The sequence below is a fragment of the Mytilus trossulus genome, chromosome 11 (genome assembly GCF_036588685.1).
Source record: "Mytilus trossulus isolate FHL-02 chromosome 11, PNRI_Mtr1.1.1.hap1, whole genome shotgun sequence".
NCBI classification, from domain to species: domain Eukaryota; kingdom Metazoa; phylum Mollusca; class Bivalvia; order Mytilida; family Mytilidae; genus Mytilus; species Mytilus trossulus.
In genome coordinates this window covers 59,979,379-60,002,168 of record NC_086383.1, presented here as the reverse complement: position 1 = coordinate 60,002,168, position 22,790 = coordinate 59,979,379, and the positions used below count along the sequence as shown (strand labels likewise).

At 32.0% G+C, this 22,790-nt stretch overlaps 1 protein-coding gene across 1 annotated transcript in view; it reads left to right on the top strand.

The window, feature by feature from the left end:
- The window catches only part of LOC134691367 (two pore potassium channel protein sup-9-like), a 96,375-nt gene extending 81,494 nt beyond the window's left edge, over window positions 1-14,881 (top strand). Inside the window, exon 3 of the mRNA XM_063551873.1 lies at window positions 12,624-14,881. Within this exon, the coding sequence (XP_063407943.1) occupies window positions 12,624-13,429 (806 nt within the window). The 3' untranslated portion in view covers window positions 13,430-14,881. The remainder of the gene's footprint in view (window positions 1-12,623) is intronic.
- The last annotated feature ends 7,909 nt before the right edge of the window (window positions 14,882-22,790 follow it).

Genomic DNA, 22,790 nt, shown 5'->3' with positions numbered 1-22,790 from the left:
GTTAAGGGAAGTAATACATGTATCTCTTGCACGTTAAAGAAACCCTTGTAGATTTCGAAAAAAAGAGCAGTTAAATGCCGCTACAAGGCAGCTCCCCCTTTCCCCCTTGCAAAGTGGAAAGGGATTAATATAACTTAAAGATGCAATAACTTGTTTCATAATCCGCTATAAATAAATATGTTTTAATTCAAAGGACAAAACATACGTTTATGACCATCAGGCTTTTACAACATATTAGATTTTGATCATTTAATCTCCCATTAAAACATGAGTGTCAATTGGGATTCTATGCTAGTTGGGAAGAACCTCCGTGACATTTTTCAGTCAAAGAATATTGCCAATGTGATAATATATGCATGTAATTTTTCAAATAAGTGGTAGAATTCGATTGCCGAGTGTTTTAAATATTTCATCTACATGTATATACTGAATCGCAAGCCTGTTTACACGGATTGTGTGGGTCTGAATCCCCAACATCGCATGTTGTAGGTGTGTTCAATTTTATCATAATGTACAAGAAATGCAATTTTTCCTATCGAAAAATTGGTGGTTCTTCACGGGCGCTTCCAACTCACTTAACCAATTAAAACAGGCCAGGCGCGAAATAGCCAGACGTGTGGGAAATGGTGTAAATACATTTAAGCATTCAATCAAGTGTGGTATAGGTAGGGTGTAAGTTAGTTTTAAAATCGATTTTTTTGTTGTTGTTGAGAGTATTGGTCGATGGTGTCTGAAGAATATGCATATACTGAAATGTCTATTATACACTGCATTTAAATATACCATTGATATTTCATTTGTTCATTTAACATTTAAACCACTCTATGTAGAAGGATCAGTCTGACATCAAAATTTTAAATGTCAAGTCTATATGAAGATTGCCGACTTATGCATTTATATTAGTTGTAGACATTTTCAAAGGTTAATCTCAACTCTCGATAGAAGGGTCAGTCTAAAATTTAATTTTCAATTGAATATAAAAAAGAAGACCTGGTATGATTGCCAATGATGCAACTTTACACAAGAGACCAAATGACACAGACATCAACAACTATATATAGGTCACAGTACGGCAGTTTGAATGGCTCATAAACATGGAAAACCCGCTGTTGTGAAATCAAAATTATGTGGAGAACTTTTCAAAGGTTTAATCTCATCTTTTTTCAAAATGTCACTTAAAGATAGATCAGACATCTGAAGTATATAGACATATATAAAAGGTGATCTGTCAATCTCAGTTTGTTGATAACATTGGTTATTTGATTGGATGTTTTAATATCTTCCCTCTCGTAAGTTTTGATTATCCCTTTATTATCTTCAGCCTAATTAGTTTCGATTCTCCCTTTTTGGTATCTTCCGCATTATTAGTTTCGATTCTCCCTTTTTGGTATCTTCCTCCTTATTAGTTTCTATGCTCCCTTCGGTATGTTCCGCCTTATTAGTTTCGTTAGTTTATATGCTCCCTTCGGTATGTTCCGCCTACTCCCTTTGGTATCTTCCGCCTTTTTAGTTTCTATGCTCCCTTTGGTATCTTCCGCCTTATTAGTTTCGATGCTCCCTTCGGTATATTCCGCCTTATTAGTCTCGATGCTCCCTTCGGTATCTTCCGCCTTATTAGTTTCGATGCTCCCTTTGGTATCTTCCGTCTCTTTAGTTTCGATGCTCCCTTTGGTATCTTCCGTCTCTTTAGTTTCGATGCTCCCTTTGGTATCTTCCGTCTCTTTATTTTAGAGGCTCCCTTTGGTATCTCCCGCCTTTTTATAATTTTCAACGACAGTCATACTAGCGATCGAAAGGGTAAGCTTGCTATAAAATCAGGTTTGATAACATATTTTCTACATAAGAAAATGCCTGTACCAAGTAAGGAACATGACAGTTGTTTTCAATTCGTTTGATGTGTTTAAGCTTTTGCTTTTGTCATTTGATTAAGGACTTTCCGTTTTGAATTTTCCTTTGGTATTTTTTACATTTTCTTTTTTCGAGTCTTTTGTCATGATAGCAGCATTGTTTTCATTTTTCATCCTTAAATTGACATTTGAGTCATATTATTTCCCTCTGAGAATCTAGTACATTGCTATTGTATACTGAACAAAAGAATTTTTACAAAACAATGACACAGAACTTAGGAACAAGGCTGCTGAGAAATAGAACTCATTTAATCAGGAACAAGAAATCGATAGACATATTTTCCTAAACAAAAGATTACATACAGAGAGAAATATAAAATATCATCATGACCTAATGATAAATCCAATTTTGATTTCGAATTAGTGCATGGCTTATTATTGGATAGTCTCTAGTGATTAATGAAGTTATTAATAAATAATGAAAATTGGTGTGTGGGTATTGAAGTATAATTTAAGATTCAATCATGCGGGAGTTGAAAATATGCTATTTGCATGAGATCACGAAATTACTATATTGAATTTCATATTGCACAAAAAGGATGTATTAATATGAACTTGAATTTTCTAGATTAATGTAAAGTACATAAAGGGTACCTGCATGTAAAGCTAAAATATTTTACTGTAAAACAAACGATTTATATGTATATCAAATACAAATGCTTGTATCATCATGTATCATACAACTTGAAGAAGTGCTGTGGTTTTATAGCAAGCTATATTGTGTAAAATTGAGAATGGAAATGGGGAATGTATCATAGAGACAACAGCCCGACCATAGAAAAAATAACAGCAGAAGGTCACCAACAGGTCTTCAATGTAACGAGAAATTCCCGCACCTGGAGGCGTCCTTCAGCTGGTCCCTAAACAAATATATATACTAGTTCAGTGATAATGAACGCCATACTAATTTCCAAATTGTACACAAGAAACTGAAATTAAAATAATACAAGACTAACAAAGACCAGGCTCCTGACTTGGGCTCCTGACTTGGGCTCCTGACTTGGGACAGGCGCAAAAATGCGTCGGGGTTAAACATGTTTATAAGATCTCAACCCTCCCCTATACCTCTAGCCAATGTAGAACAGTAAACGCATAACAATATATATAGTCTTTAACCTAATCGTTCGCATGCTTCTTTAGTACAACGAGCTTGCATGCAATCTTTTACTGTGTTAAATTGTTAAATCATAAATCAAAATATCTTATCTTATCCTATTAATCATACAGATACATACCCTTTTTAAGTTTTTATAACTTCCAGTATCTTTTTTTTTGGGGGGGGGGGGAGGGGGTATCAGACTAGATTTATTTCAATTGGAGGGATAATTGGATTGCATTTTAATATTTCTATATTCCATACTTTTTTTTTCATCTAATTCTCAAAAATTTTGTTTCAGAAAATAAATTTATTTTTCATTCACGTTCCATACGTGTTGGTTTTTCTTGGGGTTGGGGGCATGAGACAGGATTTATTTCAATTGGACGGATAATTGGATTGCATTTTAATATTTATGTACTCCATACTTTTTTTTCATCAAACTCTCTAAGATTTTGTTTTAGAAAATAAATTCATCTTTCATTCAGGTTTCATACATTGATTAAGCAATAAATCACCCTTCCATTGAAAGTTTAAATCGTCGTAAGAATTAGAAAATTTAATATGCAGTATGAAATCGAGCTGAATAAAACAGATAGTTGAAACTCTTCAAGTCTTACGTTTTTCGGAAAAAAAATAATACTTATACCAAGTCAGGAATATGGCAGTTGTTTTTCACTCAAGGAATGACTGTAATATTTTTTTTTGTCTATGAAGAAATAACATACAAAATGAGGTGCACACCGCTGAATCTAGCGCGGTGCGGGTTATTCAACGGTGTGCACCTCATTTTTATGTTATTTCTTCATTGACAGAAAAAATATTAAATATTACAGTCATTTCTTAAAATTTAATTCTAAATTCTATTTTAAACCGTAGAAAACGATGAAAAAACGTTGATAACGTCACGGTCACATGACTAAATTATGTCTATGGGCTAACAAAATAACGTCAGCCAATCAGAAGACGTGTTACATCCAAAATTAAATTATTTGTTGATAGCGTTCGATTGTTTCAATTTCTATAAAAAACATGGAGTTCTGTTTTTGTTTTATACTTTTTTTTTTCAAACTGTTTAAGTGGTGTAAAACAAGGCTTCCTGACTCTTTGATGGGTAAAAAAAAATGAAATTAAGAGTACATATTTTTTTTAAATTTGTATTTCTTTTTAGTTCATAATTCATGAAGGTATTGCAGTTGTCTGGTTAATATACATTTTCGACATATTTTGCAAACTCGTGATCTTTTATCCATTGTTCTGAATATGCATGAAATATTTGCCACTGGACATTTAGCAATCAACAATTTATCAATCGTTTTCCAATGTCAAGTCTGGCAGTTTGCAGTTTTTTCTTGATCATTTATATCGACGGCCCTTATGGAAACAAAAAGTGTATATAATAAGATTTAAGGCCTAAGTTTTTCATGTGTTCTTGTACGTTCAAGTATAATTATTCTTAGTATTGAAGATTGTTCCAGTTGTATATACGGGTGATATATCAATTTTCCTTTATTCTCATGGGAACCCTTTTCATTGTTAAACAATATAAGACATGAACAATAAAATATGCCACAGAACTATGTAAATTCACATGGCTGATTAATCTCGTATGTGCCTTGACTATTTACTTTCTTGGAAATTATTCACTTGAGATCACCAGAACGTTTAATATTACAACATTCTATAACTTGTCTTTGAAGCTTGGCACTGACTCTATTAATAATATGATCACGTGCCCTAAAACGAAAATTGCCATATTGAATTTGTTGACACTATTGACTAAACACTGTCAAAATTATGCTTTTTATTTCCCTTGTGATTTAGATTTAATTACGGCAAATTTGATTGGCTGGCACATTTGCTGCTAGGGATTTATTCGGCGTACATTTTGAACACCTTTATGTGACATCAAATTTAATAATTTGTCTTTAGGCATTATGGAAATAGATTACAGGATGAAAATTAATAGGTTGAAGAGTCTTGTTGCTATGGTGACTGTTATTACAAATATACCAATCTTTCTCAAGCTGTACCTCTTGATGATACATAACAAGCTCCTAAATCAAATGGCATAATGATTTCTGAACCTAAGAATTGAAAACAAAAATGTGATGAACCGCAAAGATGTTCTCAGCTAAAATTTAAGATACAATTCACGAGAATTTAAGATCAAAACTCTTTTTGTTAAATATTAGGATCTTCTTTTTTCTTCATTTCAAGATGGGTCTCTTTTTTTTTAAATACAATTTGTTTTTAAGATTGAAAATATTTAGAAGAAACAACATTTATTCACAAGTCTAAGAACACATATGGTGTTTACTTTCTGTTCTGGTAGTTATTATATATCAGCCAATGCAATGTCATTCTTCAAATTATGTAAGGTGTGTATTAACCATAGAATCCCGAAATGTCATTAAAATAGAAAGTAGACCGACGCGTTTTCAGATCATTGCAAGCAAAGCTTTGACATGCACAGGCTCTGTATTTTACAGCCTATTGCATTGAGTGTGTTGGCAAAGGTAATATCTTTTGATAGATTGCTTGCTAGCTGAACCGTGAAGTCATTATTATGTTAGATAAACTACACTCCTATAAGAGTAGACTTGTCCGACAGATAACCAATCTATGTGTCTGTTGGACTAGAATACTTTAAAAGGAGGGCAGTATACCTGAATAAGAAAAGATTTTAGTCAAAATGGGTTTTTAAATATTCCTGTATTGTTTCTCAAATAGAGATATCTATGGCTCCGTGTTGAAGACATTACCTTGATCTATAATGGATTACTTTTATTAATTGTGACTAAGATGAAGATTTGTCTCATTGGCACTCATACCACATCTTCTTATACATACACATAGGCATATAAGTAAATTAACCATCTGTTTGTCCATATGGTTAAGGCGTCTATTGCTTTGAGGTGAAATAATTATATAAACGGAGAAATTTTATAAAAACGGAAACTCGTTTTGGAATGAATAAAAAAAGATCCTCATATTTAACAAAAAACCTTTCAAAGTTCTCATAGCACGATTCGTCTTAAAGTTAAGACGAAGTCGTGTAGTGTAATTATTTTAATATTTCTATATTAGGAAACATGGAGCTTTATGCGACTTAAAATGATATACAACATACGAACAAGGCTTCAGCCGATCGATTCTTTATACTCAGAATATTACAACAGGACATTTGTGTTAGGCGGCACGAGAAACTGATGTAATTAACGGGAAAATCGGTCGATGATTTTTCATTTGTTTTCACATTGTATCCCCGAGAAAACGGACTACTTTTTGGTTTTATATATATTTTTTAAGTTGTTTACTAACTCTTTTTGTCATACTTTCTTAAAAAGGATGGCAAACAAGACTTTACAAGGCGGATCTAAATTAGTTTATTCGTGTTGTCCCTTCTGTTGCTTTTTACTTCTTTTTATTACTCGCATCCCCTACAAAACGGACTGTTTGTTTCTTTATGTACATATATTTTTTTTAAGTTGTTTACTGTTTACTTTGTATGCCCGACAAAACGGACTGTTTTTTGGTTTTATATATATTTTTTAAAGTTGTTTACTAACTGATTTATCATATTTTCTTTTAAAAGAATGACAAATAAGACTGTTTACATGGCTGAATCCATTTGCAGGGTGTTACATTAGTTCATTTCTTAACTACCATGTTATATGTTGTCACTGTTGTTGCTTTTCTTTACTTTTAATGAGACAATTCTTAATCCAAGTTACATTGTATAAAAAGTTGACAATTATAGGTCAAAGTTCGGCCTTCAACACGGAGCCTTGGCTAACACCGATCAGCAAGCTTTAAAGGATAAATTCAAAGAGGAAAACTAAAGGTCTATATAATAAATTTGAACATATGTAAAACGAGAAACACTTATGAACCACTCCAACGAACGACAACCTTTGAACAATAGTCTTCTAAACTTGGGACAGAATATATTTGTGTGAAATTTCGCTCAGCAATGTAGGGATCAGCAATAATATTTTTTTCTGCCCTCAGCATAATTTTAATACATAAAACAATTTTTATATAGAATAAACCGTTACAGACAGCTGTTGGTTATATGTCTACTTAATGGGGAAAATAGGAGGAGTATACATTATACAAGAGAAAATCATCAAAAACTATGGTATATCTGATAAAACAAAAGAACTGATCTTTACATATTCATATCAATGAGAACAATAACTATCAACTACAATCATAAAATGATGAATAAAAAAGCTAAATAGATGTAGAGAGAACATTAGAAGACAACACACCCACCAAGAATGCATTGAAGAAATGTGTCGCAGTAATTTATATATATTAAATATTAATTTTCTTATAATGGATTACAATTTTGAGTTTCTTTGTTGAAACATTGAAAAAAGTATATAATGAAAAAAAAGTCAGGCATCTGTTAGTTATATAAATACAAAAGAAAACCCATTAAAACTGTGGCATAACAAATAAAACAAAGGAACTGGTATCTACATATATATATTATATATGGATGTTTTATAGATAAAACATTTTGCCCATTGACCCATATTTTTTTTTAATAAACCTTTTACATGTATAATTATAAGCCATCTGTAAAAGTCTTATACCGTTTTTATATTTTTCCAAAGTTCTATAAATAGATGTGGTACATGTATGAGGGCAAATGAGACAAACATGCCCATTTACTGCAACACATACACATATATGGGAGGGTTGCACATTAGACATTTAAAACAATGTTATAATAATAGATAAAACAAAGAAACAGAGCTTTACATTTTAATATCAATAGGAGTAATAACTGTTAACCATACTTACTTACTTAGTCCTCTTCGTGCGTACTTGCACATGAGGCCACTACCACTATTAACTATTAACCATAGAGATGAGAAACACTAAATTGATGCGGAGTGAACATTAGTGGGTAACAAACCAACTATAAGAATACAATGAAGCAATGTGTTGCAATCTTTTATATGTACAGTATAACAAAATTTGTATTCTTGTGTAATAAAGATTGAATATAAGTAAATAGCTGTGACAGGAAACGATGCCCAAATACATAAGCAAATAAAAGCGAAAGATATCAAAAGGGATATTTAAACTCAAGAGTCGAAGACAAATTGACAAGGACATGGCTGTAAAAGAACAAAGTCAAGAAAATAACTGTACACAAAAACACAACATGTATATACCTTACAAATTATTTTCAATCTATTACGGCATAACACTTCCGGTATTAGATAGTACTGCGCAACTGCAACCTCACATTCAACTGTGTACCCTATTCTGTTTGGCGGCATTTTGTTCAAGGTTAATATTGTTGCTTTTCTGAAATTGTTAAACATCTCATAGCGGTACAGTGTATACTACTGTTTCCTGTTTTTTTATTCATCCCTTATTATATTGATTTTGTTTTTACATTGTGTCATAGATAAAATTTCAGTTTATGTTCAGTGTATGTTCACTTGTCTTTATATGTCTTTTGAATGAGTTAAGGTGGTATGGGAGTCTAAAATAAAAATGATAGAATTTGTTCTTACTTTGTCAAAATGCAGTATCTATTGATACATGTTGAAAAATATTATAAACATAATAGGTCACCGCGCATTTTCTCAAGCTACAGGTTGTGACAAAATGACAAATTGTGTATGGATTATACAGGAAAAAACAACATTTTGTGAATAGAAACTAAACAAAATGATAGAATTGTAAAATGAATTAGGAAACGATTGCTTTCAGACAATGCTTTGAGAATATCAAAAGAAAATATAGGGTCACCGTACGTTTTTTTCCGGCTTAATGACAAAATAGGAAAATTTCATGTAGAGTCCTTCAGAAAATGCACTGTTTTAGAGTTACCTCCCCTTAAATTGACAGTTTTAAAATATTAAAAAAACAACCAAAAATAATCTACAATTTTAAAATTATTAATATTTATAAGTTATATTCTTAAAAATTGGTTCTTTTCAATGAAAATTCACATTAAAAATCTGCATTCCTGCATCAAAATTTGCTAACTTGATAGAAAATATGGACCTTAGATTCTCTGTTTTTTACAATCCAAGATGGCGAAAGACACCCATACCAACTTAAGCCATTTCGCTGGATATTTATAGTTTGTCTTGTTATGTTGTGATGTTACACTATTGTTTTAGATAGCGGTGAAGGTTGATAACTAATAAAACGTTTAAACCCGCTACATTTGTTTGCACCTGTCTTAAGTCAGGCATCTGATGTTCAGAAGTTGTCGTTTGTTGATGTTGTTCATAAGTGTTTCTTTTTTTTATATAGATAAGGCCGCTGGTTTTCCTTTTTGAATGGTTTTACACTTGTCGTCTGTTCGGTCTAAGCTAATGATTCGTGTTGAAGACCGTACCTTGACCTATGATGGCTTACATTTTTACAAGTTGTGACTTGGATGGAGAGTTGACTCATTGACACTCATATCACATCTTCTTATATCTATAGCAAATTAAGAGATCGAAGAAAAGTTGATATTTTCTTTTTTTCCTTTTTTATGATATTTATCTTTTGTTTGGAGATTTTCAAGGTCCTATTCCTTTATGATATTGTGCTCAATATAGTGTTGCATATCCAAGAGATCCATTAAGACGTTCTGACATTAAATATAATTAATTTCCCTGCTACAATTGACAACAAATGTTCGCTTGATAAAATCAGCTTAAATTACATATTTTGTCCATCAGCCTAAAAGTAAAAAAAATAAATTGGAAACAAAGACGATTTTAGTTTTGCGGTTGACATTTATCGCAAACACAGTTAACTTGAAAACTAATAGCTGTGTCTGAGAATGATTACATTATATTTGTTTACTTTTGATTGGCCGAAATAATCGAGGAGGCATTTCAATATCATACTGTATATATCTAAATAAAATTGATGACTAAACGAACTTTCCGTTTTAATGTCACACCAATGTATTGGAGGAAAAAAAACGTATTTTTCATAGTTGTACGTAGCATATTAAATTTGATTATTAAAATCAAATTCTTATAATTATAATTTGGCTGGGTTGTCAATACATTGATCGAGTTGCTTTACGAATAAAATTATGCATGATCAATGCTTTGTCACGCCGATGAAATTACAATTGAATTATTCAACTCTTTAATGATTAGCTCGTGCACACATTATAAAGTCCATGCACTTAAACTTGTTTGTAATACACACCATTTCGTCAATTGAAATTGCAGACAAAGGGATGGATGTTTAAAGACAATCGTTAATTGTTTTATGCATTTTAAGCCTATATATAGTATGGTAACATTACGAGAATATAAACTTTTCTTGGTATTATCCATCAAGAAATGTTCATAGGTTAACATAATTTGTGAAAAGTAATTTCTTCCGGATATATCATTCTTACTTTGACCGACAATTCTTTGCTCTCACTTATTATAAATACATTGCTTATCTATACAAGACAATACAATATAGTGCACTCAGTATAATATAATATTAGATAACACACAGATGAGAGGGTGATACAGCAGAACTGGTACCGCTCTAAAAAAACATTGTCAACCTCGTCTTCGCCTCTGTTGACATATTTTTTCGGGATAATAATGTGCTCTATCACCCTCTTTGCTATATATTATCTGTATAATATTAACCCTATTTCAGTGGGACGCATGTACGGAACACTCGTTGAAAGTAATCATGTATGATTGTTTGGTCTTCATTGTGAACATATTGGTTGATTACATATTATGCATATAATATCAGAATGAAAATAAACCGTTTTTATCGTTTCATAAAAATTGACGTATCTGAACAGTGATTCATTCATTCGGTCAGTTCGCATGCACCAACAAAACCTTGATAAATACATTATATTACAGAAAATCAATTAAGCAGCATGAAATTAGTTTGTACTTATTAGACGAGATTTATAAATTTTTTTAAACTACCTTAATCTTTTACCCACAAGAAAGCATATATATATATTTTTATATGGTACTGCTTTTATATTCTGGTCGATAATGATATGGGGTTTGGATAAGGCTTATAGAATAGAGAATAATGGGCAACAAGTGGCGAGTAAAGGACCATGAAAATTAAGAATAATGAAAACAAGGCAGTACAACAAATAACGTCTGCATGTGAACAGAAAAATGTTTGATGCTTAATTATAAAGAATAAAGAATAATGGGTAAAATAAAACGGAATGTAGAAAAACGGTCTACAAATATGATAATAAAAAAGAAATGTGGTACCCCATGCAGATCCTCAATTAATTGCATTCTAACGTTTTTAACTATCCGTGTGTAAAAACATAGTGTTATAATTAGACAATATACGTATAGTGTCTTGAAATATGAAATTTATTTGTATGAGGCTTAGAAACGGGAAAATGCGAGGTTTTACCGAGCATTTTCACGTTTCGTGCCGAATACAAATAAATTTCATATTTCAAGACACTATACGTATATTGTTTTTATACTGAAATCGGAAAAAAAAATGAAAATGAAAAAAACACGTAACAAAAATTGTTAAAAAAAGTGTTTGGAATTTCCCTCATGAGGTACCATTTTGGGGTATTTCCCTATGAGCGTAGTCCAGGTGGTAAGACATTGGCGTATTAAGGAATTAGAAAGAGAAAATGAACTTAATTAATAACATTTGATAAACATGATATATAAATAACCAATTTGAAGACATAAAAGTTTAAATTGAAAAAAGTTTGACCAGTGTTACTCTACGTTGTCATGGTCGTGACGTGATGTTGTTGATGAAATACAATAAGGAGGCGGGGCTTATAGGTCAGTTGGGGTCATTGACGTATAAAGCTAACGTTTATACGTATAGCTTTATCTGTACAGTAAACTAGCTGATTGCAGTATAAAAGTGTTTATAGTAAGATCAGCTGTCTTTAATGTTCATATTTTCGCCGCTAAGTAATTGTCAAACACCAATATTAACAACAAAAGAACAAATAAACTCTTTTGAGATCAATGGGGTAAATGGCCATAAACAGGAATTACATTGTCGTTATACTCAGTGCAGTAAAAGCAATTAATGTAATGAGACTCGAATCTAGGAAATATACGGAAGCTGGTACGTGTCATGGAGAAGTTTGAAGTCGTTATAAAGAGTTAAAAAACAACTATTACCGCCTTCCGTCAAAATCCTAGCTCTAAACTTATACACATGTACCTGAAGCTCTGTTCGTTTGAAATCAAGAAATATTCCAGGACATTCTAATTTGACCGTTTGTTTGATTGTGTACACTACAAGGGCGGATCCAGCCATTTTCAAAATGGAGGTTCTAACCCAGGATAAAAGGGGAAAGTTCCAACCATATCTCTCCATTCAAAAGCATTGATCTTATGAAGGAGTTATAACCCCCGCAATCTTCCCTACCACTTGTTTCGCTAATGAACTATTTGTGTATACTATATGCTACTCTTATTTTCTCTTAAGCGACGCCAAACCAATTGAAATCATCAAGCATCTATCTATACTTGGTCAGTTTCAAAGCTTTTTAACTAGTATGCTGTGTCATTGGCAATCATACCACATAACCATTTATATTTTATAATTAGCAGTCATAATGAGTTTATACTATTTTGTTATTCTGAAATCTTTATTTTCAGGTTACGGACATAGTACCCCTCAGACAGATGGTGGGAAGATATTTTGTATGGCGTACGCTCTAGTCGGAATACCTCTGTGTTTAGTGATGTTTCAAAGTGTTGGTGAAAGGCTCAATACAATTGTGACGTATCTTCTGAGACAAGTCAAAAAGTGTTTTAAACTAAAGAACACTGAAGTTTCTCAAACAAACCTCATACTAGTGGCTGGGAGTTTGTCAATCGTTGTTTTAACGGCAGGTGCAGCAGCATTTTCAAAATACGAAAAGTGGCCATATTTAGACGCCTTGTATTATTGTTTTATAACGTTGACTACAATAGGATTCGGCGACTTAGTCGCTTTACAGAAAGGTGATCTACAAACAAATCCATCTTACGTAGCTTTTACCTTAATATTCATATTAGCTGGATTAACAGTTATTTCCGCTGCTATGAATTTGTTAGTTCTACGATTTTTGACGATGAATACCGAAGATGAACGACGAGATGAACTCGAGGCTGCTGCAGCTGCTCAGACCGCCGTTCGATTAGACGGTGACGTCATTACCGCAAACGGTAATGTCGTGTCAGGTGCTCAAGAGAGTCCGGAGTTTAACGACGTTATATCAGTATGTTCTTGCTCATGTTATAATTTATGTCCAATAAACAGCAATAAACAGCGTTATAAAGTCACGCGAGAACCTGGGAAAATCTCACATTTACTTCCAATGAATAGTATAAAGTCCAAGGAAGATATTAATAGTTGTGGAGGAGATTCTAACTCTATAAGTAATTATTATTCATTATCTAGAAAACGTGCATCAGTATGATTTATGTAATTTAATATTATTTATTATAATTGTTATTTATTTTTTAAGAAATTCCAAATAGTTTTCATACTATTTCTTTGCCATTTGTTTTCCTATGTAAATTTATATATCTTACATATGAAATTGAACCATTACACTAAGCATATTGCTTTTCATTCCCCTGGTTGTGCCTCAAAGTAAAAAAAAAATCAATTTTTGTATTGCATTTAAAATCATCCAAAGTAAAAATCAAATGTTGGAAATTGTATGAGAACATTCATATGTATAAATCACGTGATCAGAATAATAATGGACGCCAACAAATTTATGACAAGCAATCTTGTCTTTGCTTACGACGTGGTGTACGATTAAACGGTACTTGCTATACATTTGAAATACAATTAGAAACAAAAAATTTAACCTATTGACGCATGTCAGAATGACGTCAAGTAAAACTTCAAACGTGAATTGACGCTTTGAATAAAACCCATTTGACGAAGATCAGAAGGATTGCATGGTTCTAGATATTCCTTTTAAGGCTTTACAATTTTTTTTTCAATTCTATAAGGAAAATTAATGTTAAACGTTCGATGACGCATAGAACAACTTCTGCTTGATACAGCAACCGCAAAACAAATCAAAGTATAATGTTTACATAAAAGTATAATATTCAAACGTCAACAACGACCATTTTATTCTGAGTGGGCGTTTTTTTTTTCGATTATGCAAATGTCAATCTATTTATGTATTAAAAACGTAACTTTATATTAAATATAAAAAAAAACAATCTTAACTTGTTTTAATTCTCTCTGATAATTTTTGTTTTTCAAAGTAATAATTAATTTATTAAAAAAAGAGCTAATATGCCTTTTCAGAATCTAAAGGACTAAGAGTAATTTTATTGTTCGTTCACCAAAATGAAAATAACGTTACGTCATTGGTTGAATTTCTATTGTTTATCACGTTTTAAACCAATCACAACGTGTTGGTGTACGCTTTTGGAAATATTACCCAGAATGCTTAAGATTTTAAAACGACGAATTGGTCGTTTCGTAAGTTACAAAATTTACCAACTAAGTCTACATGTAACACAAAAAATTTATGTATGTCCGGTTTGGTATACAACTCCAGGTTATAGCAAGTTACTTTGAGATGAGCTGAAAATATCAGTTGGTTTTCATTGGTTAATTTTGATAATGTGCTGAAAACTCTGTCAAATCTTCATAATCCCTGTATGGTCATACCACATGTCTCCTTTATAATAGTATTTTTGTACAAGTCTCAATTATAATGTTATATTCTAACAAGTTTAAAATTATAATGTTACATTTTTGCATGCTAGAAATTAAAATGTTATATTTTTACATTTTAGAAATTATAATGTTATATTCTTCCATTTCTAATTTATATGGTAACATTGCATTGTAACATCATGGTTATATTTGTCTTCCAGCATTGCTTTTCGTTTAAATTGTCTGTTTGACTTATTTGTGATTTCGTGGTTTTGCCAAAATCTGAAAACAAATTGAACCTATTTTAAAGTTTTACGTCGTTGAACATTTAAATTGGAGGTTAACCTATATCCACGAAATCAACGCTGATTGATATCCCAAGCACGAATAATATTAAATGCTGTATTCTCTTGATTCTCGATAGTCTCTTACAGTTTAACTCTGCACATGTACTTGTTAATTACTGCTGTATTTATGGCTGATATATTTAAGGCATTACAGAGCTTTTAAAGGCATTACATATCAGTTTTTCAGGCATTTTCTATGGGGTTTAAAGGCGTTATGGAGTTTTTTTAATGCATAACTTTTACGTTTTACCCCAATACAGAGGGTTTTTAAGATTTGACAGAGCTTTCACATACCGGGTATTACATAAATGCATTTGTTATATGTTTACTGGTAACATTTTGATTTTTGTGGGTATCTGTTACATTTAGCAAAAGTAATGAGTCACATTTTCAACTTTTGTTGGTACCATTCCATGCCATACAAAACCATTTCTGCATTGTATAAAGATTCCCCGAAGTCACATTCTCAACGTGACCTTGCACTTTGTCACAACTATTATTTTTACGTTGTCTATTACATGGGATTTTCCCTAAAACTATTTCTCGTTTGTTAAAGCTTAACATCTTTCGTCATTTCGGAGTACGATTTAAGGAATGACTATAATAATTTTTCTGTCAATGAAGAAATAACGTTAAAATGTGGTGCACTCTGAGTAACCCACGTAACCGCCTTGCCTATATACTTATTGTAGAAGTATAACACAGTAACACAATGTAAGAAAACGTTTTCAGTTAACATCTTTGTTGAAAATGTGTCTCATTACGATAGACTTATGTGGCGATTAATATCGTGATGTTTCGATGTTTTTTATTGTTCATTCCAGTGCAAACATGCATCGGACATTCATTATGGTTAGATTTTTGTAAGATTGTAAATTTTAAATCTAGTAATGTTTCATTTGTATATGCCATTGTGTCATTTTATATGTTAATGATATTTTTGAAATCGATGATCTAGGAAGCGAACAGTCAATCAATCTCAATTTTCTTTGTTAGTTCTTTATCGGGTGGTACAAACTATTATCGTCCTTTATCGGGCGATACAAATTATTATCGTCCTTTATCGTGCGATACCAATTATTATCGTCCTTTATCGGATGATACCAATTGTTATCGTTCTTTATCGGGTGACTTCAATTTTTATCGTCTTTTTTTGAGCGATTCCAATTATAATCGTCTCTTATCGGGTGATACCAATTATTATCGTCCGTTATTAGTTGATACCAATTGTTATCGCTCTTTATCGGGTGACTTCAATTTTTATCGTCTTTTTTGGAGCGATTCCAATTATTATCGTCTCTTATCGGGTGATACCAATTATCATCGTCCGTTATTAATTGATACCAATTGTTATTGCTCTTTATCGGGTGACACCAATTTTTATCGTCCTTTATCGAGCGATACCAATTATTATTATCCATTATCGGGTGATACCAATTATTGTTGTTCTTTATCGGATGAAACCAGTTCGATAGTTTTATCTGTAGTGTGTTCGTGTTTCTACAACACTTGGTCTAAACTAGTGATTTGAAAGTTTTGTGTCCATTCGTTTGGATTATTTATAGTGATTTGAATATATGCCAACGAATTTTTTTTTTATGATGCAATTCTTTGAGTAAGATGAATAGTTTCTCCTTTAGTCGGGTTTAAAAAAGGAAATTGATATAAGACACTATATATTATATCATATATAGCGACTTCCTTGTAGGGTGAACAACTCTTCATATTTCCCTTAGCCGGTGGAAATGAATTGGGTTTTTTTTCTGATGATACATTTTTACTTCCTGAACAATAAATATTAAGTACCATACAATTTTCATATCAAATAAAGACAACATAAAGATTGATAAACAAAACCGACCAAAAGTAACAAAAAAGTCTATTAGAATTTTCACGTATAAAATAACTTTAAACATGATAATGACCAGACTTTCGCGATTAAAAAATAATGTACATTAACCGCACGAGGTTATCCTGATTTTCTGAGGGAAGTTTTGTTAAATGTCACGTGGGATAGTTTCAACCAATCAAATGCGGTTTCAATATCAGCATTTACATAAAAGGGAATAATATGTTTTATATAAAATGGTTGCTTCCTTGCATTTTTTTTTATTAGTCCATTGTTTCGTATTTTTGTTACGTGTTTGTTTGTAAATAGTTTGAATATGTTAATCATGAATAGGAATCTTCCATTTTAACAGCTAGATGACATTGCAATAAATCGAAGCAATAAAATGTATATTTTGCCATCTAGCTGGTTTCATCGTCAAGTCTTCTGAATGTCAATCGTTGAAATTTGTATATCATTAGAATTTTTAACATTCAGTTTTTACGAGAAACAATTCCATATTTCTTCCATTTTTTGTCAGTTTGTTGAATTTGTTGTGACAGAATTGGTAAATGAGGTAGTAACGGCTGGATCCCAGTTTATCTAGGCTGATTTAAGGTTACCAGTTGATGTGACTATGTTTCTTATAACTCGGTTACCACAGTTTTTTACCAAATAAACCGATTGTTTTCACGCGTAACTTGTTCTTTTCAGATACCACCTGTTATATATATAAGTACAAACACCTTCAGAGATACACCTAAGTCAAGGGAAATCACTCTTTAAAATTATCTGAACGTTTTTGTCCACCATTTTCTGAAATATATTCTAAGCTTCTAGATGACAGATTATTTCCAATCTGTTTCAGGTAAATGCTTAAAATATATTGATGAAACTTGACTTTTACAAACGCAACACTGATTTTAAGAGTGATCTCCCTAAAATTAGGTCTACACCCTAAAATTAAAGTAGATATTGGTATTTCAAAATAAATTCCCTCTCAATTAACACCGTCTCAGCCAAGATTTCTGTCCTTATACCCCTTGAACAAGAAAAACGAAACCAATAGTTAGTTTGATATTTACCTAGAAACCAGTCTTTGTGTGTGTATGTATGTTGATTTTGTATGCAAATGTATGTTGGATACCCTGAATAATAAATCGTTTTATAAACACTGTAAAAATCGTGCTTAGAAATTAAACACTTGTGTTACATGTTTAGATCTTAACGTGTTCAGGATTGTGTTTAATTTCTAAACACATTTCTCAGTAAGCACATACTATTTTAACATGAATTGAATTTAAACACGTTTAGAAATGAAAGTGTTAAGAAATAAAACACATTTGTCTAAGCTAAACTTGATTCTAAACACAATCTTAAATTCATTGTACTGAGACACGTTTAGACATGAAGATGTAAAAAAGTGCACAAAAGATGTGCTTAGAATTGTGTTTAGGATATAAACTACAATTTTTATAGTGTACAAAGATTTGTTTTAAACACAAAAGCCACAGCAGACGTGAGACGAAAATACAGTTAATTTGATCTTTCAGGTTGTTAAATTTTGAGAAATCGTAAATAGGTTTTCTACAGTGATGTCCATTTTGTTTTAAACTAGGGCGGGGAATGAAACGGTAAAACCGTTTGCTTTGTAAACTAAAGGTATATGATAAGTGTATATTACAATTTATATTTACAAGTCCAGAATTCATTTGTATTGAAGAATTAAATTTTTCATATCAAAAATTTGTCGTATAAGCTAATACCAAAGATTTAAATTGAGATGTTATATTCTACAAAGCATATCAATTCGTCCATGCAGAATTCAAAGATCTATAGGCAATTTCATTGACTGTACCCCTTAGATGAAAATAGCATTGGTTGGTTTCCATTGTTTATGGACACTTTAACCAATCAAAACGTTTTTGATGTACGCATTTGAAAAAATTACCCAGAATGCTTTAGATTCTGTGATGGCAAATTTATCAGTCTTCGCTATCAAAAGCCAGGACTATATATCTAATGGTTTTATTCTGTATTCGTTAAAATAGTGTAAAGTATGTTGGAATCTTTTATTACTTACATTGCGACATACAATACACATCATATTTATATTTTTTCAATGTTTTTATGCATTTTCAGTTCGTTTATCAAATACATCGTATTGGATATGACATATTACTGATCAGGATTGTGCTTTAACCTAGTCACTCGTTTTCAATGTATGTTTCAACGTTGATTTACAGATACATGTAACAGAATTAAACATGGCTGACGGAAGTCAGTCTGTGAGAGCTCGATATATTTCACAAATGCCAAAAGTTATATTGATTTTTTATTCAGAAAAAGTACTTGCTATGCTTTATTTAAACGTCATGTAAAAATATACTTGTCAATCTAAATTTGCATAGTATGAACATTTACGAAAGCAGTATATAAGGAATAGTTGTGAGACACGAAATATGCGCAATTAGAATACATGTAGCTGAAAGCGCCATTAGGCTCCTTGTCTGTGTATTTCAAAGCCTTTGCAAAGTACTAAATCTTCATACCACGAGGGCTAAGACGTATAGTCTTAGTTTTATGTTTTTTTAATTTTCACTGGCATTTGTTGATTTAGGCAAATAATCTAAATGACCAAGAACAACTAAAATCTACCGTGTAATACAAGTGAAAACTGTTACTGTTAACATTCTTAGTAAACCAGTTTGACACATCAAAATGGCCGAACATGAAATAATATGATTTAGTGTATAGGATTGAATATTAAATAATGATATTTCTGAATGAAAATTTCAATTCAAAGATGTATTTAATTTTCAGGGTATCATATATGTCTGTTTTCAATTTGTTATATGAATTGTTACTATGTGAATGCCGGAGATTATTTTGTCATTTCCAAGACCAATAAAGGTTTGTTATAATAAAAAGGTATTGCGTTCTATATGCCAAGGTCATCTATCTCACTCCGGTCTACTGAGTGTAGACATTCTGTGTGTGCTGTCATCAATTCGCAATAGGCTTGTCATACATGTTCTTGACATTGTTACTAAAAAGCTCTTCCCTCCTGTATACAAAATGATGAGGAACAGACATACTTAAAATGTATTTTGCATCAGTACGACATTTCATTTACATCAACATTTCTGCACAACAAAAATTTTGTCAAATATTTCTTTGATATAAAGGCTGCTGCTCATACATGTATCGTATTAACAGATAGAACTCAATATGAGGCGATGTTATTATAAAAAGTATTGCGTGTTCTATGCCATCTCATGCATGAAAAACGGGAGTTGAAAAGGAAAGCCACACACTGATCGGAAAAAGTGTCACTGCAGTCTCTTTGCCATCGAATATGTGTATACAATGTTCATGTTTATATGGCATGAGATGTGAGATAATCGTCATTGAGATTTACATGTAAAAAAAACAACTAAAAAAGCTTAGAGGTCGCATCGAGTCTATAGGTCAAGTGCAAACGATTGCAGCGGGTATACATGTTTTAATGGTACCAAAATTCACCCTTATCTGAAACAAAAGTGTAACATGACAACATATATATACATGTATAACGTAGTAAAACCACACACCTAACTCCTGTCTATTAAGTGTACATATTCAATGTGTGATGTCATTAGTTTGCAACTTGACATGGTTACTAAAACGCTATTTTTGTATAAGAAATAATGAAGAACAGGCACATGTCATATGTCATTTGCATCAGTGCGACATTTTACTTACATCACCAATACTACAAACACAACACTTGGCAAACTATCTCTTTGGTAAGGCTGCTGCTTATACATGTATCTTACATATAGGTGGATAGAACTCAAGCGATGTTGGCACTTTTAACAGTTTGTCGTTAGACAGCTGAAGGATGTTATATATACTAATATATAATTTATTATCTGTCGAATCACCGAATCAACCATGAAAGTTGGTGACCTTACCATACATGTGTACCTTCTCCTTTTTTTATTTTGAACGCTCATTTTTCAGCATTGGAGGTCTGGAAGAGGAGTCCTCTGTTTCTTTTTACTTCATATTTTTGGTTTATAAGTGTTGTTCGGATGCTGCATGTTTCATACAGTGTAACGTGTAGCTGACAGCCTGTCAAAATGTTCTAGAACGCTAAAAGACAAATTCGTAATTGGCCGTTTTAGAATCTAAGGCATCATGGGTAATTTCATTGTTCGTACCCCAAAGTGAAAATAACGTTACGTCATTGGTTAAATTTCCATTGTTTATAACGTTTTAAACCAATCAAAACGCTTTGGTGTACGCTTTTGAAAATATTACCCAGGATGCATAAGATGCCAAATTGTTGTTGGGATTCTGCATGTTTCACCAAATGTGAACGTGTAGTTCAGAGCATGGATGGATTTCCTGGAATGCTATAAAAGACGAAATCGTCACCGGTTGTGGAGATTAGAAATAAAACGTAGATCAACATATGTCTTTGAATTACAATGTACCTTTCTTTCTTAAATTTCTTCAACATCTGGTGAATTTCGATGCTATCGTTGAAAATCTTCTTATCGCTTAAATCCATTCATAAATCCAATATAATTTTACAACTGTTGAATGACGTCTTAAAATGATGAAAAGTCTAGAATATGTGCAAAAACATGGAATAAAATGACGTCAACGTCTGCTTACTACGTTGCATCTATGTTTTATCTACATGCATAAAGTCACGTGAACAAGTCCAAACTCATTTATGGAGCAATTAAAATTAACGATGTGTGAAAAAAATTAAATACATCATCGCATAATGAAATAAAATTCTTGAGAATTTTGGTGCAATTCTGTGCAATAGATATCATTACTTAACTGATGAAATACGTTTTACACATAGCAGGTGATTTATAATGAAAAGAATAAATGGTAGATTAACTTTTGCGTAAATCTAGTTTCTCGTTTAATATTTGTTGTAATCCTCTCATAATCGCTCGTCTCGTTCAATACGATTTCCTAGTTACAATAAGCAGTTTAAGCAGAAGCTGACCTAGAGCAATGTCGAGATAAACATTTTGTAAGACGGGGGCAACCCCTTTTTTATGTTGACCTGATTCGGCCTTTTTTAATGTGTTGTTAGCTGTTATCTGGTATAAATTTAAGCGGTTGACTGTTTTCAACCAACTATGTTAACTGTTAACTGAGATAAATTTGAGCTGTCAACTGTTTTCAACTCACTATATTAACTGTTATCTGAGATAAATTTTCAACCAACTACATGTATGTTAACTGTTATCAGCTTTTTGCATTTGTTGTTAACAGTTTTTTCAAACATCAAGGTGTTGTTAGTGGGTGTCATTGGGGTCTAAGCGTGACGCGGGATTACCGATATTTTGTAAGCGTGACACGTGAAAACCAAATTATTGTGCCGTGAAAATTGGGAATGAAGTATAACGGGACACGGGAAAGTACAAAAAATGAGAATTAATCACAAGCGGGATACTGGAATCTGACAAAACAATAAGCGGGATCCGTGATCAGAACCCCCCAATGAGACCCCTTTGTTAACATGTTAAAGGACCTATTGCTCCCCTCGTATAAGTAATACTAGAACACACCCGCGAAATCGCGGGCATTCAGAGCGTAGTTTAAAGTATGCTGTTGTTGGAAGAATTTTGTAAAATATTGAATGACTGGAAAATTTCAACAAAAGTATCATAAGTCATAGGTTATTGGGGACAGGAAAATGCCTTTTTTTTTTTATCCCTCCTCCTTTATTTCCAATATTCCCATTTTTTGGTTTTCTATCAATTTCAATATGAACATACATTTAGTATGTTATGAACATTCAAGTAAGGAGCCTGTAATTCAGTGGTTGTTTGTTTATGTGTTACATATTTATTTTCCGTTCATTTTTTTGTTCATAAATAATAAGATATCTTATAAAGTATGTATTTAAAAGATATCTTTATAAAGAAGTAAGATATCTTATATACTTTATAAGATATCTT